Here is a 17,014-nt window from a genome sequence, read left to right on the forward strand (position 1 = left end):
TCTGGTTTTATTTCTCAGAATTGAGATATGAAGTCAGAATTGCGTGATAAAGTCACAATTGCGAAATAAAAACTCACGATTGCGTGTTATAAAGTCAGAATTGCGCAATTCTGACTTTTTTTCTTGCAATTGCGAATTTATATATAGGACTTTATCCAATTCCTAGGAAAAACAGACTCAGAATTGCAACTTTATATCACGCAATTCTGACTTTATAACACACAATTGCGACTTTTATCATGCAATTCAAAGATAAAGTCAATCTCGCAATTGTGAGAAAAAAAGTCACAATTACCTTTTTTATTTTTTTATTCTGTGGCGGAAACAAACTTCCATAAGAACCTCTGATTGGACAATTAACAAATATTTATACTCTTGATAAAATTAATTTTGTATATGCTTCAAGCATTTAAGATTTAAGGAGCTCAATTTAAGGCCATGTTTCATTTCACAGCCAGTTCAGTTCTTTAAAAGAAGACCGATAACAAATTTGCTAGAAGCAAAAATAAATAAATAAATTAAAAAAACTGGAACTGGAAAAAAAGACGAAAAGTCAAAAATGGCTGTGGGAAAGAGCAATAGAGCAATATTGAGGCATTCTTTACAAATGAACATATTAGCATTCCAGCACATTCAAAGGACTTACTAAAATATATAAATATACATATATATTATATACACTTTAAAAGCAAAATATAATCGAAAGTACCTAAAGTACCTGGATGCTTTACAGCAATAATCTACTTTTCTTTATTTAACTAAAATGAAACAGCTTGTCACCATGTGTAATCAAAATGTAACTGTGGCAAATCTTTGATGGTACAGTATATAATTTTCAGCGGACATCACGCAAGTGTGACAGTAGGACTGGTTGACATTCTGCTTGATTATCTGATGCTGTCAGACATTTTGCTTATTCACAAAAATAAAGGACTGCGTATATTTTTAAATGTGTTAAGCTTACGTTCACTCAAATGCAAGATAACAGTAAAATCTCAGTTTGCCCTCTCAAACGGTCTAAATGAAAACAACAGCAATGCAATCAAATAATGTACCAGATTTGCAGCAATCGATACCAAACGTAAAAATTCAAGTTTTAATTGGCCTAAAATGTCTTGTAGCTGTTTTCTATAATATATGTAGTTTGAGCTGATTATGATATGAATGGCAACATTTTAAGGCCCATTTCAAGGTTTATCTGACTCAAATGCACCTTCACTAACGTTTACGCCTATGAAAAGACTTCAACAGGACCGATAGATACATATGAAGACCACACTTTCCTACCACCACAGGCAAACAATAAATATCCAATACATATCTGTCCATTAAGTTATACTGAATGAATCTTTCATTATTTATCTTCTCAACTGCCCTTTCTGACTTTTGAATTTAAATATGAGCATTGTTGTGTCGAATAAAAGTGTAGTTAATATTTCCCTTTGTCCTCCTCTCTCAAATCCCGCGTTTTGAATCGAATACAAGTGTTATCCATTTCGATAAGGCTGTTGGTTAGATATTTCACCTCTCCCACATTGAGAACAAACAGCGACAAGAACAACTTTGGTTTGCTTCAGAATAACATTACCATCACAACCACAGGACAGCATGGGACAGATATGGGACATTCTTACAAATCAGCATTGTGGTTTTCTTTAAAGTCTGTTGTTTTCCTCTTTCATACAACAAAATAGATACTCTGGGTGACATACATGGCTGAGGGCTTTGAACTGATGAGGCCTATTCAGGGCTCTCAGGATCAAAATCGTCGCCCATTTGGTAGCTGGAGCCCTGGGTGGAGTAGGAACGGGTCTTCATCGAGCAGTTAGAGTCCATTAGAATGGCCTGAAAAAGACAGATGTAAGAAACATCACCTCAAAGCCTAGTATCTAGAGGGATCTTACTCTACATACAAACAAAGCAAATATACTGTGGGTTTACTTACATATATGAATTCACACACGAATTATATATGCAAGAGACAATGTATCACACACTCGAATGTTGATTATAGATTTGTGAGCACAAAAGACCAGAAACAAGATGCATCATTTGTATAATGTAAAATTCTAAAAATGTTTTACTTTCCAATGCCAACCCCCCCCCCCCCCCCAATAAATTATAATAAATTATTATATATATATATATATATATATATATATATATATAAAAAAAATCCAAATTAACAAATAAATTAATAATCAAATAAATAGATATTAAATAATTTAAATTAATGTTTAACCCTCTGGTGCTATTCGCGTGTCGGTCAAAAATGACCAATTGTTTTTTTTTATTTCAATGAAATTAATGTACTATATTTTAGTTCAATAATGTTTTTTAGTCATTATTTTGTATTTTTAAGGGATTTTATGGTACTAAATGATATTTATGCAGTAGTTATAATTCATTTATTTACTTTTCGAGCATAGACCTAAAAATTAACTTTCCAATATAAACTGTCATAAATCTTGAATGTTTTAGAGCACAGACTTAAGTTGGTCTCTTTTTAAAGAAGACACTTGGCAGATTATTTCTGAAGGGAAAAAAAATGGTAGACATTTACATAAAAAAGTTTAAGTTTATTGTTATGAACACAAAATTACTATTTTCAATTTTTATATGAAATATTTATTTTCCATAACATGTTCTACTCTAAAACGGAGGAAATCAAAGCCATTAATCTAAACAAATTAATCTGCTCCAAATTTAAGGTTATTATCTAAAAAAATGAGCTTTCAGTAAGATTTTGTTTGAGTGCAGTACCAAACGTTTCCACTAGATGAAATGTGTTTCCTATTCATTTCCAATGAGGAGAAGAAGTGTGACTATTTTTTTCAGGACCATTAAACCTTTTCGAAGCATGTCCATGATCTTTTTGTGTTCACATGGCAAGTGCCAAAACCTTTACTAAGTTTCGTACCATTCCGCTGAAGTAAAAAATGTGAAATTAAAAAATTAAAAAACTTAATTTTTCGGTCAATATTGCCAAAAAGCACCAGAGGGTTAAAATGTTATTGTAGCTATTTATTTGTCAATTTGAAAAATGTTTATTCACATTTTTATTTTATATAAGTGGGACTCTGTGTAAATCTGATTGGCTAAAGCTTCCGCAGCTTTAAGATGAACAGAACTTTTACACGACAAATAAATAGTAAAGTATTAAACATAAACATAACATTACTGTCTCCATCAACGATACTATTATTTAATACCCGATACAACCACTTGTGCATGACATCATCAATTGTGGGTGGGGCTCGTCTCAATCGCAATATGCCCCTGATAGTGAGCGATGGTGGGTTTATTGCACTGTGATTGAATGAAGCTTTGATAAAGAGTGCGTAAGCACAGAGGCGTACAGATCTGGCTTGTGTGTGTGTGTGGATGTTAGTGCTCTTCAGGAGCAGTGTAGTGCTCCTCTTGAGAGAGAAAGACCATGATGCTTGGCTTTGATCACGCAGCATTTGAGGGCAAACGCACGAGTCTGTTCGGATCAGCATCACTCTTTGATCTTAGCTTAAGGGCAGTTTTTATTTGTATCTATTATGTAACATAATTTCCTGTTGCAGTCATATTCTATCGGGTCAGTGACTTGAAGTTAGGGATGAAATCAAAAGGAAAGCATATGTGAATTACAGAAAGAGAGTGAAATTCTGGTTATTATTTGGAATAATACTAATGATAATAATGAAGAGAATATCAGAGATTATTTGAGAAAACCCAAATAAACCATATCAAAGCTTGCACTTGCTTTCATACGATACATTATTTACAGTTAATTATTTATTATATGAGCTGACACTGAAACAGTTGGACTGTATTCACCAGAATCTACTAATAAATGCAGTATAATGTTTGTTTTAGCTCATCAGAAACCCACCAAAACTGCCCATGTGTTAAAGGCAACATGGATGCTTTTTACTTTAATGCATTGTCCTGGACTTTTTGTAAATTATTCATTGGTGCACGGTAATGTTTGTCTTTGTAATATTTAAACGAAATATAATAACTCGCTCTTCCTATGAAGTGACTTACTGTTTTTATGACTTTTTGAGTATGCTGGCTATTTAAACATTGTATTAACAAACAAGCATTTGTTGTGGCTCCATTCTGTAACAGCCATCATCTAATAAATTCCCTTTAGATAAAATTTAGTCCCTACATTTTTTTCTCACTGAATATCCAGTTTCACTTTGAAATATGTTACATTTTGGGAGTAAATGGGTTGCAGATTAAAATGTACTCAGAAATATGGAAACGGAAAATAAGCATATCAGCTATAACACTGTTTAAATATTTGCGTTTAAAGGTGAGTAGATTGGAATGAATGTTGAATTGATGAATGACGTATAGTGGGGTCTGACCATCTTTTCCTCATTGGCAGGAGGATTTCGTAGGAAGTAACAGAGAGGAGCAAATAGGATGTCTATAACACCAATGATGGTCATGAGCCAGGGGAAGCCGATGCTCCGCGCAATCGCTCCGCCTGCGGATGGACCTACACAACAGACATGAGTGTTAAATTCCAAGTTGAAATTAAAATGAATTAATGAAAACTAATGAAATAATTTATGATGGATTGAACATAATTAAAATCAATTTTCATTTGGTTTATTACCTAAAGCGAACCCCATGCAGAAGGCAACATCAGCAATGGCGTAGACACTACCGTACACAGACACGTGCCTCAGATCTACTAGGTAACCCATGATAGGCATCATCGAAGAGTCCACCATACCTGCAGACAACAATATATAGACTATTTCTTACAGTGGGTCTGATGTCACAGAAAATACTTCTATTTTGCATTTTAGAGAAGCACCACTAAGTAAGTTATATTAACACAGTTCAATAATAGAGAAAATGTTACGCCCACCTGGAGGGCAAAACAAGGCTTTTCCTGCATTGCCCACCAGTCATTTTTACCTGGTTTGTACTTAGTACTAGTGATATTAAAAGACCAAATTCAATATACACATTTTGATGATTAATACTATGAACAGGCAAGCAGATGAACCCAGAGTATAATCGCAACGCAGTTTGTCATCAAGCGTTTTTCCATAGAAAACCATTATAAAGAAAACATTTAACCATTTAGCTAATTGCACTCATATTCTAGGCTCATCTGCTCACCTGTTTATAGAATGCATTATAAATAAGGTGTATACTGAATTTGATCTTCTAATATCACTGTTGTAGTTCATTAAGGCACTTTTAGTGTTTTTCACATTAAGTGGTCTGGATTGTCACGCTGCAGCAGGTGCTGTATATGGATCACAACAAGTGCCCAAACTTGCATTTTGTCCACATATTTATATTTTTATTCTTCTGAGAAGTGATCTGAATATTCGTGGCTTGAAACATATGGAAAATTGACAGGCCTGTGCTGCAGTTCTATGGATCAGGTCTCAGTGCCCGTCATGTGACTGAAAACTATGAATACTTGCATTAAGACTCACCTATTGCGAATCCAACTCCAAAGTTAGGCACAATGAGTCCGTATATGTCTTTTGCAAAAGGCACCTGTAACACAATTAGAAGAGCTCAATACAGGGCGCACCGCATATGTCTTTAACGTATTATTATGAGAAAACACCAAATAAAGTAAAACAATATGTAGAGCATCAGAACAAGGTTTGTATCCTGTTTTTTTAACCATGAAATTTTTTTTCCATAAGCAAAACTCCAAATGTGTACTTGACTCTTATCTGAACTTGTTTTCCAGACTAATCTGATAAACATCTATAAGAGAACAGACTGTCTTCCTGCTAAGCAAGATGTGTCCAGGGCAAAGAAAGTCAAAGCTCTAATTTAAAAATAAACCTTCTTTCCAGCCCTCAACAAAGCTAGTGGGTGGGCAACAAAATATTTTAGGCCTCTGTAATCCACAACACTGTTAAAAATACAGAAAGATAGGGAGTTAAAATACTCATAAGTGTTGTGTGTTCTCTGAGAAAAGTTAATCTTGACATGGATTTAGTCTTGAAGAACTTACACAGAGAATACTGACTCCAACCAGCAGCATCCCTATAAGTGAGCACAGCCATCTAAAGAGAGAGAGAGAGAGAGAGAGAGACTGTAAGAAAGATAGTTTGTTTGACCCTTTATGGCTGATGGAAGTGACCAAAGTAGTTTATAGAAAAAATTATTTACACCAACGTTCGAAATTTACAGTAAATGCATTTTATAATGTGACAAAAGATTTCTGTTTCAAATAAATACTGTTCTTCTGATAAAAAATATATCTCGTCTCCACATAAATATAAAGCAGCACAGCTATTTTCAACATTAATAACTGTTTCTTGAGTCACAAATCAGCATATTATTGTAGAATGTCTTCTGAAGGAGCATGCGACACTGAAGACTGGAGTAAGGATGCAGAAAATTCAGCTTTGCATCACAGGAATAAATTACATTTTTAATATATTTAAATAGAAAACAATAATTTTTAAATTGCAATAATATTTCTCAATATTACAGTTTTAACTGAATTTTTGATCAAGTAATTTGATTCAAAAACATTAAATAAATCGGTAACACTTATCGGTAACACAATAATGTTCATTAGTTAATGTATTAACTAACATGAACTAACAATGAGAAATACATTTGTTGCAGTATTTATGAATATTTGTTAATCTTAGTTAATAAAAATCCAGCTGTTCATTGTTTGTTCATGTTAGTTCACAGAGCATTAAAGGTGGTATCAGTGATTTCAGGCCCAAAAATATTTTTATCACATTCATCTAATCTTTCCTAACGATCCGCTAGCTGCCCGCCCCATAAGCATGCTGTCAAAAAACCACGTCTCTGTAGGCAGCCTAGGCTCTGAGATCTGCACAAAAAAACAAATGGTTTAGCCAAACACTCAAAACCAAAACAAATAGTGTTCCAACCAATCACCGACAGGGGGAGGGTGTTGTGAGGTTTTGTGCTTGTGCACGGCTGCACGCGAAGTCAGAGCTGAAGAAAAAGCTTGCTCAAAACCTCACAACACCCTCCCCCTGTCGGTGATTGGTTGGAACACTATTTGTTTTGGTTTTGAGTGTTTGGCTAAACCATTTGTTTTTGTGTGCAGATCTCAGAGCCTAGGCTGCCTACAGAGACGCGTTTTTTGACGGCATGCTTATGGGGCGGGCAGCTAGCGGATCATTAGGAAAGATTAGATGAATGTGATAAAATATTTTTGGGCCTGAAATCACTGATACCACCTTTAACTAATGTTAACAAATACAACCTTTGATTTTAATAATGTATTAGTAAATGTTGAAATGAACATTAACTAACATTAATAAATGCTGTAGAAGTATTGTCCATTCTTAGTTCATGTTAACTAAGGTAGTTAACTAATGAACCTTATTGTAAAGTGTTACCAATAAATCTTAATTGAACGGTAATATATATATATATATATATATATATATACAATTTTAATTGAAAAAATTTGTAAGAAATATTTATGGCCAATAATTTTCTCAATTCAGTCGCCATTGGCAGGTGTGACAGTTCAATTCGGACCCTGCAGACAAGACACATTATGAAAATGGTAAACATGTATAAGTTATAAGTTCTTATGGTTCATAATAAGCATAGTATATACAATAAATAAACAAACAGTATGCTGAGACTGATGCTTAAAATCACACATACAAAACCTGGTGACAGAAACTCATTTAGAGCTGTTTCAAAACAGAGGAAGCTGATAGCAGAGCGGAGGAAGATAAGGAAAGAGAAGTAGGGGAAAAAACACATTAATTTCCCTCTCCTACCTCCCCATTTTGTGAGCCAAAACGGCAAAGATGTTGGTCCCTATTAGATATGAGATGCTGGCTGGCAAGAATGCAACCCCTAAAAGGAGAGAGGAGAGAGAGAGAGGGGAGAGCTCAGATAAGACGACACAATATCAGTTTGATCTCAAAGCTGCTGTTCGTCTCACAGACGCTGTTATGAAGCGGCTTCTCTCATTCTCCTGCTCCTTCTCTTTCATTAGCTTTCTTGCTTTTCCTTTGCCTGCCGATGACACCTCAATATCCTGCCAGACCAAAGACACTCCCTTGCCAGCTCTCACTCCCCCTGGTTCTCTGCTTTCCTTTCTCTCTTTCTCTTTCTCTTTATTATCTGTCAAATCTACATAAACAGCAGGAAAACCATGAAGAAACCCAGAAGACGCTAACTGTTTAAATTGTATTTTACAGTCTGGAGTGTGAAGGGTACTATAAGGGGAACAAGAGTTTACTGCTTTTAGTACTTTTTCAGTAAAACTTTCCAGTAAGGTTTCATTTGTTAACATTAGTTAACTGCATTAGTGAACATGAACTAAGAATGAACAATACATCTACAGCATTTATTAATCATTTACTAATACAATATTAAAATTCAAAGTCGTATCGGTTAAGATTAGTTAATGCACTGTGAACAAACACGAACATTGCTATTAACTAATATTAACAAAGGATGATAAATGCTGTACAAATATACTGTACTGATCAATGTTAGTTTATCTTAGTTAATGCATCAGTGTTAACGATTGAGACCTTAATGTAAAGTGTTACTAGGTTTCTGTTTTTTTTTACACAATTCTGGAAGTCTGTGGAAAGAATTTTTGAGTTTCTAGATAATGTCTGGCGGATAATCCCTTCACTCACAAAGCTGGAGAGAATTATGTAGATTATGTTTTTAGCAATTATGTAGATCTCACTTTAAGAAATTGGTGTCATAAATAAATAAAAAATGTGCAATAAGAAAATTACATTTTTGTATATTTGCAATATTATTGTAATGACAGAAAAGAGAAATATTTCACCCTAAAATTCTCATTACCACAATAAAACTTTAATGAAAACTTTAATGTTTGACAAAAATGAAAATTTGCATTAATAAAGTTCAGTAAAATAAATACTTATATGATGTTTACTTACAACTGTACTTTGCAAATATATGTTCATTTAAAATTATATAACATTATTATAGCAGGGTTTCCCAAACTGGGGTTAGTAAGTGAACTGCAGGGGTTTATGAGTTGAATAAAAGCTAGTAATTAATTATACATTTAAAATAAATAAATAATTTTAAATGAATTATTTTTAAAATATTAAATATAATGAAAATAAAATATATTTTTCTGTTTTTGTATTCTTTTTTCTAAATAACCACTTGGACATTTTTCTTGATATTCACTCTCTTTAGCTTGTGCCCTGCTAACTTAACATCAATGTACTAATACATGAAACATACTTTAGTTTTACTTGCTGTTGCTCTCTCTTCGTCCATCGTTCACTGTAAATTATGACCTATTTCCATCTTGCCAAAAGTGTCAATTTCTTTGGAAGGACAGGAATTGAAGAAATGTGTAAGTGTGTACATTAAAAAGAGGCAGATTCTCCAACCTAGCTGCCATTTCCTAGGACACATCGTCTCCATCATCCAGATGGGCAGAGCCGGCTCCAGCATTGCAATGGCCATGTTAGCAAAACAAATGGAACCTGAAAAAGAAAATGAGGAGGGTAAGTGGATTCATCCTCTGAAGAATTCTCTCTTTCTGTCCCCCCTCCATCAGAGCCCGTTCTTGTCCTTTCTCAGATATAATAAACAGCATCATCTTGCCCCTGCACTCTGCCACTGTAATTGGAGAAGAGGGAAGGCAGAGACAAACACAGATGTGTTTCTTGACCACTTCACTCTCTCTCTCTCTTTCTCTCTCACACACACACACACACACAAACACACACACACACACACACACACACACACACACACACACACACACACACACTTGACACTTTCTTATCCTTCTCTCACAGAAAGATGACCCTCTTTATTGTGTCACAACCCCTAAAGCACAACCAGTGTCACACATGCGGTCAAATAATTGACTAAATCTTTCTTTACATGTTTCCAAAAACACACATTCTAAACAAAAACATTCACATTTGAACAGATAATATGAATGCAAGTATAAAAGGTGGTTTATGCATAGATAGTAAGCTTTGCAATTTTTTGTGTTTACTGGCCTGACCTGCTGCGATGAGGATGTATGGATCCTTCATGAGGGTAAATAGTGCAGTTCCTTTTTGGTTCTGGTAAAAATAAATGAAAACAAATATGATTTCATTAAAAAACTGAAATTTCCTTGAACATCAATGTTCCAATGGAAAACAACAGCTGAGAGACCCTGGTCACCCATGGGGGAAAACAAATAGAGTCAACCTCAAATGTTCTGGTTTACACAGTCATCCATTTATTCCTATGGGGAAAATCAAAATAAATTTTCTATAGATTTTTGCTATCCTGTATCTGAATTGCAGAATACCACACAAAACTTGCTAAAATTTTTTTTTTTTTTAATTAAAGCCAAATATGTTGTTTTAACATGTTTACTTTCTTTATTAATTTATTAGGATATATATTACTTATTTATTTGGGGTTGATTTCATTCCACTAACAATCCATGCCTAAGGTCCGGCGCTTTTTTTAATAAAGGGATGTACTTCAGTGCATATAATGCCATTTGAGAAACATCACCCTAGTCACCACAGCAGTTCCAATGGAAATTGGCTACTTGAGAGTCACACAAACAATATATATAATTCCCCATACACAGTCTGTTCCCTTTATGACACCTCTAAGCGATTAGTGAAAAGATCACAGACAACTTTGTGAGTGACAAAATATACCAGCCTTAACTCTCCATATTGATGTGGGAATTGTGGCATCTCTAGTGCAAAAGCCTAGACTACATTTACTGAAAGGAGTGAAAGATTTCAAAAATAACTTTAGCTATGACTGTTTTGTCAAAAGAAAAATAAATCTTATCAGTTTTTTTCAACATGTGATTAAAAGATGACGTGTATAATTTTCTTCAATGTTAAAATAGCTTCTTTCATCAGAGAATAATTCATAGAGACAATGAGTAAACTATTTGTAGGTTGATTTGAAACATTGCTTTGTTTAAGCATCCTAACAGCGACACTGGTTAAACCATTGGCGTGAATTTGGCGACGGCGTTACTGTTTGTTTGTTTGTTCAACCAATGGCAGATGGGGACCGTTAGGCAATCTATGTGAAAACAATCAGTCATTTTGATGTTAGTGACACACTTCAGCTTTAAATGTGACAATATATTTAGGATATTTCTATCCAAATGTCCGTAGTGACTTTTCCGGAGCAGTCACCAGGCAACGACTGACAAGTACTCCCCTCATTAAATCAGCACTTCTTTACTCCACTTCAGTGCACATACTGCTCCTCTGTGGACATGTCATCCCACTCAAAACACCCTGTCACATTCAGTTGTACTGCCCTGCGAATGGTCTCATTAATGATCACAGGCCCCAAACAATTAGTTGTCAGTCACTGCTATTCTTCCCCACAATCCTGTTGGATATTGACACTCGAGGGGGCCACTGGTTAAAGGATCTGTCTTATCATAACTATTACCTGATGTCCAAGCATTATTAAATTGATTGATTATTTGAGATGACAGATCCATCACCTTCTGGCCATAACTGTGCTATGATGACAAAAGCAACTGACCTTTTAACAAATGTCATATGAAATTAGTTGAGAGCCTGCAGAACGACTTTTGTACTCTAATCTTTTTGTTCTTTTCCAGAGCAAAATGTGTAGCTTCACTTGACTTGATTACTCTTTTACATCACTAACTGACAGATATGTTACATAGCAACATTTGCCTTTAGTTTTCTGTTTAAGCTTAATATTGCTGAAAAACAATGGGTTAAATTCTTCATTCCTCATGAAAGAAAGATGAAAACAAACAAAAAAAAAAAACAGATCACCCAAAGAAAAGTAGCTACACAAACACACACACACACGGTCTGTAGGGGCACTTGGGGTCTCCGTAGAAACTGATACCCATCAACACCACTGATCAAAGTCAGACATGCTTTGATTGGATCAGCCACTCCGTTGTACGATTCCCATTACTGTGACGCAAACCAAGGCACACATACACATTACTCCTGATACACCGACCCTCTACACACATTGCTATCAACATGCAGTACAATCTACACAGACATACACTGTAATCCATATAATCCATGATATTGAGGTTTAAAATACCCAGCGTGAGAGACCCAAACTCCCCTTGCAAATCATTCTAGTCCTGTTACTGATAAGACTAGAGCAATCACAGTACGAAATGCACATTATCCCCAAAGCTTCTCCCATTTTGTTCCCACAAGAGGAATACCATGTAAAGATTCAGTGGGCATCTTGTTGAGGTTACATTTCCCCATTAAGGTTATAAAAATCAGCATTTATAAAATGGAGCCCAAGTCATGATTAATAAATAGGCTGTGGTGATCTATTGCTAAGTCATAGTAAGTCTCTTGCTCCGGATATTAGCCAAGTCATTTTGAATCCCAAAATATCAATGTAGATAGTGTTTTAACAGTGGAGTTTTAAATCCAAGTATTGACACCTAAACACACATTCTTAATTTTCTCTCGCACAAATCCTTCCAAATGCAGAGCTTGACCTTTAGGTGATTGTTTACCTAATACTATACAGTACATCACTGCTTAACCCTCAAAAACTAGTGTTGAAAAACAGATGGTTAGATCAGATCAGGAAAGACGGTACTGTACTCACCTCTGGTTCAACTTTCGATGGTTGAAGCACAAACAGCTGCAGAGCTGCTCATGAAAATGAGGGGAAAACGCACCCGTCAAGATACGAAGCAAATATTGTTGAGCATCAGAAACTCCGTTACAATGAGTTTCTGTCACCAGCATTTAATTCCACATGTGAATCACAATAACATGAAGGTTTGCGACTGATTCCGTCATTCCCATTGTTTTGAAATGTTGGAGAGATTGATTCACTCACCTCCATCAAGCACCGCCAGCACTGCCAGGATAAGGAAAGGAGCCGTCTTACCGACAAACTCATACATGACACTGCCAAACGGAGGGCCAACTACACAACATACACACATATACAGTATATATTAGTCAAGATTAATGACTCACAGACTGCAAGCACTGCACTTCAAACTTAGAATCTTTACTTTGAAAACTATGACGTTGCCAGTATGCTTTGAATCATCAGATGCCACAAATCCAATACTAATTGCTCTGCAGAACAGGTTACATAATCAAGGTTAGCAAACCACAGTAAGAAAGTGTTCTGCAGGAACACATCCATTTTGAGTCTGAACTATCTGGATGAATATAGTTTCATAGGTTTTAATTAATGGGTAAAAATTATTGTGCTTCATTTTTCTGTTGCACTCCACTTGATTATGGTACAGTATGTGCACACTTTAATGACAACAGACAAATTTAATCAGTTTTGCTCTTATCCAGTGGATCAATTATTTAGTGCTTTACTTGCCATTATGAATAAAACAATGATCTATCAAGGATTAAACATTCTGTAACAGTGGTTAAAGCATGACCCCATTAACAAGAAGCACCAAGTTCAGGCCCCACTCAGGGCATTTCTTCAGACCACTGCTCCTTTAAAGAGGGCACTTAAAGTTAACTCCCAATTTTTAACTCAGAGGCATAACTTAACATCTCTCTTTTTTCTCTGTATGTGCTCAAAGGAGTAAGATTAGAATTAGGACTCTATCACAATCTCCAGCGGTACCTGTGCAAACCAAGTACTGCAGAATATGGATCCTAAACATACAGTACACACCCAAAACTCCCATGGCTAGTCCTCCCAGAGCAATTCCAATAGCATTTCCTCTTTCCTCATCATCTGTGTAGACACTTGCCAGCATCCCCATACCTGCATAACGACACAGAAAAAGTTACAGGGGGTAAAGGTCAGCCACAAAGGGCAAAATGTCCTGTAGCTTACTTCAAGAGATTATATCAACAATATTCTTTTGCTTTTTCACATTTTTCTGGCAGTAAATGCTCATTTTGAGTTCTGTGTTCACTTTTTTAAAAGATTGAGGCCAAATTGATTCCTCACGATGTCCGCCCTTTAAATTCATAAAATAAACTCAATAAATAATGATCTGTACAATGAAAGAACAAATCAGGAGTTGCAAGAGTCGGTTATAGTGTAATCTAGATCCAAGGCTGTACACATCTTTCAATGGAAGCGGGGTCCATTGTACACCGGCACCTGAACACCATTAACATTAACAGTGGCTTTATGCATGCAGAGTTCTGAGAACATCAAAGTCAAATGCAATTTAGTGCACTCAGGTTTACAAATTGTGCACTAAATAAGGTATCATTAGACATTACATTGTAGCTTTTGACAGCATCCTTTTGAAATCTAATGTAACGTTGCACAGAATCTGTTACCTGCCACAGAAGAACAGGAAGAGCCGACGCCTTGTAGAGATCTGGCCAAAAACAGCAACGTATAGCTCGAGGAAAACGCAAACACTTCACACAGAGTAAAACACAGACAGAAGAAAGAGGAAAAGAAGATTTATTATAGAAATATAACACACCGGATTTAAAATCACGCATGGCATAAATATATGGCATCTTCTCCACCCTTTTCATAAAGACACTTAGATGTGAGATTGATGTTAAAAACAACACTAGAAATTGTATGTACTCACTGAGGGTAGAAACAAACATGATGCAGAAACCAGCAAACATTGGGATCTGGTATCCTATTCTGCAATCACAGGTAAGAAATAACATTTTAAGAATTTTTTTTTTTAATTTAACCACAAACATTGAACTCTAAGTGAGCTGTGTTACATATTGCAGTGCTGGCATCTCTCATAAGTAAAATTAAGATGTAATTATATTATCTTATAAATCACGTTTTTTGTTTCGTTTTTTGCCTCTGCTTCACATCTTTTGAGTTAATTTAACCTTTTGTGTATCACTAATAGTGTTGCACATTGCTACAAATATTACCTCTGACCGATCCCAGGAGCTTGCAAAGCTCTAGTGGGATCTGTTCAATGCAGCAGTGCCGAATTAAACTGGTCTGGCCAAATCTGAGCATGTGGAGGGGTGACAGGGCATGCACGAGTGATCACACAACAGCTGGTCGCTGAACAGCGGCAGAAAAAGAATTGCACTGCAATATTCGCTTTACTTACACTCCATTTACACTCACTGCACACACAAATATCATGCAATCTCATGCTCTTTTTGAAAGAAATGCTATTTGCTGTACTTTCAAAGTTAAATGTGTGTTTTGCCATAACACACCTGTTAGTTAGGGGCCCTATGAAGGGGTTAGTGATTAGCTGTACTGTTGCTTTAGAGGCAAACAACAGACCCACTCTCACATTCTCGTTCAGAAGCTGGTCATCTGCTTTGGGGCAGTCTGAACCATTTTGAGGGGGTGTCCCAAAAGTAGGGGCCGGGGTCATTGGGCCAGCATTGCTCATCTGCGGGGTGAAGCCTGTCAGGCGTGTTGTGTTATCGTACAAAGACACAATGCTCTGGAAGGTGCCAGATGGGGAAAGAGCGGACATGGAGTTGTTCCGGACCACCTGAGCGGCCTCGTCATCCACGGTGTACAGGTAGCTTGGAATAATAGGCACTACAGAGAGAAAAGATAATAGATAATAATAACAACCATAAGACAGTGATTAAACCGATTGACCGATTTGTTTTAACATGGTCTTAAATGATATCTTTTGAGGTTTCACAGCAGCCTAAGAAATCCAACTTTGTTGTAGGCTACTCTTAAAAACACAATATTCAGGAAATTACTAATCAGTTTTAGACAGCTTGAAACGCTACCAACGATAGATAACCTACCATTTGCCTGAAAAAGTGAAGTGCAACGATTTATCTAGCTGTGTTAGACCACATTTGACCTTTCAGGTGGCTCCGTTGAAAGCTTTTGACATTATCCTGTGTAAATAAATAACCCACAGAGACACCGTGTGCGATAACGCTCGAAAGACTCTTCATTCAACACTTGTGCCAAAGAGCGACAGGTTCAGTTTTTGCCTGGTTCTATCTGTACATGTACACAAACATCATTATTCAACGTTCCCGTTTCTTGGCTCGCGGACGTGAGAACAAACACAGACAGTTTAGCGCGCGTCACTGTCACATTTAATGAGAATGGAGCACTGGCAGCGCTCGAGGACATGATACCTTAATTCAGATCAACTGCTGCCACTGATGCAGCCGACAATTTACACTTTACAAGGGGAAACAAACCGTTTAGTAGAGATAAACGCATTTTATTTTCTGTCATTAGCGCATTAGCAGATTTATCATTTTACTTTTGATGCATTTTTTCGAGCAAATAAAGTTTTTGAAATAATTTAAATCAAACAATTCATTAAAATTAGTACTGCAAAATTGCTTTAAAATGAATTATTAAAGAAATAAAAATAAATGTATTTATTTATTTTAGAAGACCCAGCCTAATTTCCGTTATTTAAAAATAACTGATCGTTTTAATTACGTTATTTTATTTCTATCTACTGAGAATTATGAGTTGGTTTTGACCAGTTCTCTATTTTGACAAAGAAAAAGTAAAACAGACGTGCAGTATTTAACATTTCTATACGTTTGAGTTTCGTTTGAATTCACAATTTTACAATGTACAATTTTATAATAACAATGCAGTATATATCAAATTAAATTGTAAGACACGTGAATAGCCTTTTACAGATATTTTTTTTATTCATTGTGTCAGTAGACTAATAAGCCTATGTGATCATATATTTTATCACAAAAAGCAGAGTGGTCCCATTGAGGGATGTTGACTTTGCATCATGTGTGTGCCTTCACATATAGGCTAACAGGTGTGAGCATCAGTAGCACTTACCGACCACCGTCAACAGCATGTTGTCCAACAGCAAAGCAATGAAAACGATGAACAGAATCAGCCTCCGAGACTGCCTTTCTTCTCTTAGCCATGTTAATAAACTAAAATCTCTAAGAGCATCAAATAATCCCATTTTTATTAAAATCCAATTGCCAGAGAGCGAGCCAGAAATCCTGTAACAGCAAGAAAACGACTGTCAAAAACCATCAAAACATCGGCTACTTCAGGGGATGATTCCTAATATGAGAGAAATACGGCAAATATCAAA

The 17,014-nt window shown here is 35.8% G+C and overlaps 1 protein-coding gene across 1 annotated transcript; it reads right to left on the minus strand.

The window, feature by feature from the left end:
* Positions 1–1,740: 1,740 nt before the first annotated feature.
* slc18a2 (solute carrier family 18 member 2) lies at positions 1,741–16,879 on the minus strand (the record flags this gene model as incomplete). Its single annotated transcript, XM_081347256.1, has 15 exons — positions 1,741–1,845; positions 4,365–4,498; positions 4,619–4,738; positions 5,460–5,523; positions 5,996–6,047; positions 7,770–7,848; positions 9,387–9,482; positions 10,016–10,076; positions 12,613–12,656; positions 12,850–12,939; positions 13,666–13,758; positions 14,289–14,372; positions 14,555–14,613; positions 15,162–15,498; positions 16,747–16,879. The coding sequence occupies 15 exons, from the start codon at positions 16,877–16,879 to the stop codon at positions 1,741–1,743; spliced, it is 1,551 nt and encodes a 516-aa protein (XP_081203382.1).
* Positions 16,880–17,014: the final 135 nt, after the last annotated feature.

Source organism: Scardinius erythrophthalmus (genome assembly GCF_964197995.2).
Source record: "Scardinius erythrophthalmus genome assembly, chromosome: 19".
NCBI classification, from domain to species: Eukaryota; Metazoa; Chordata; class Actinopteri; order Cypriniformes; family Leuciscidae; genus Scardinius; species Scardinius erythrophthalmus.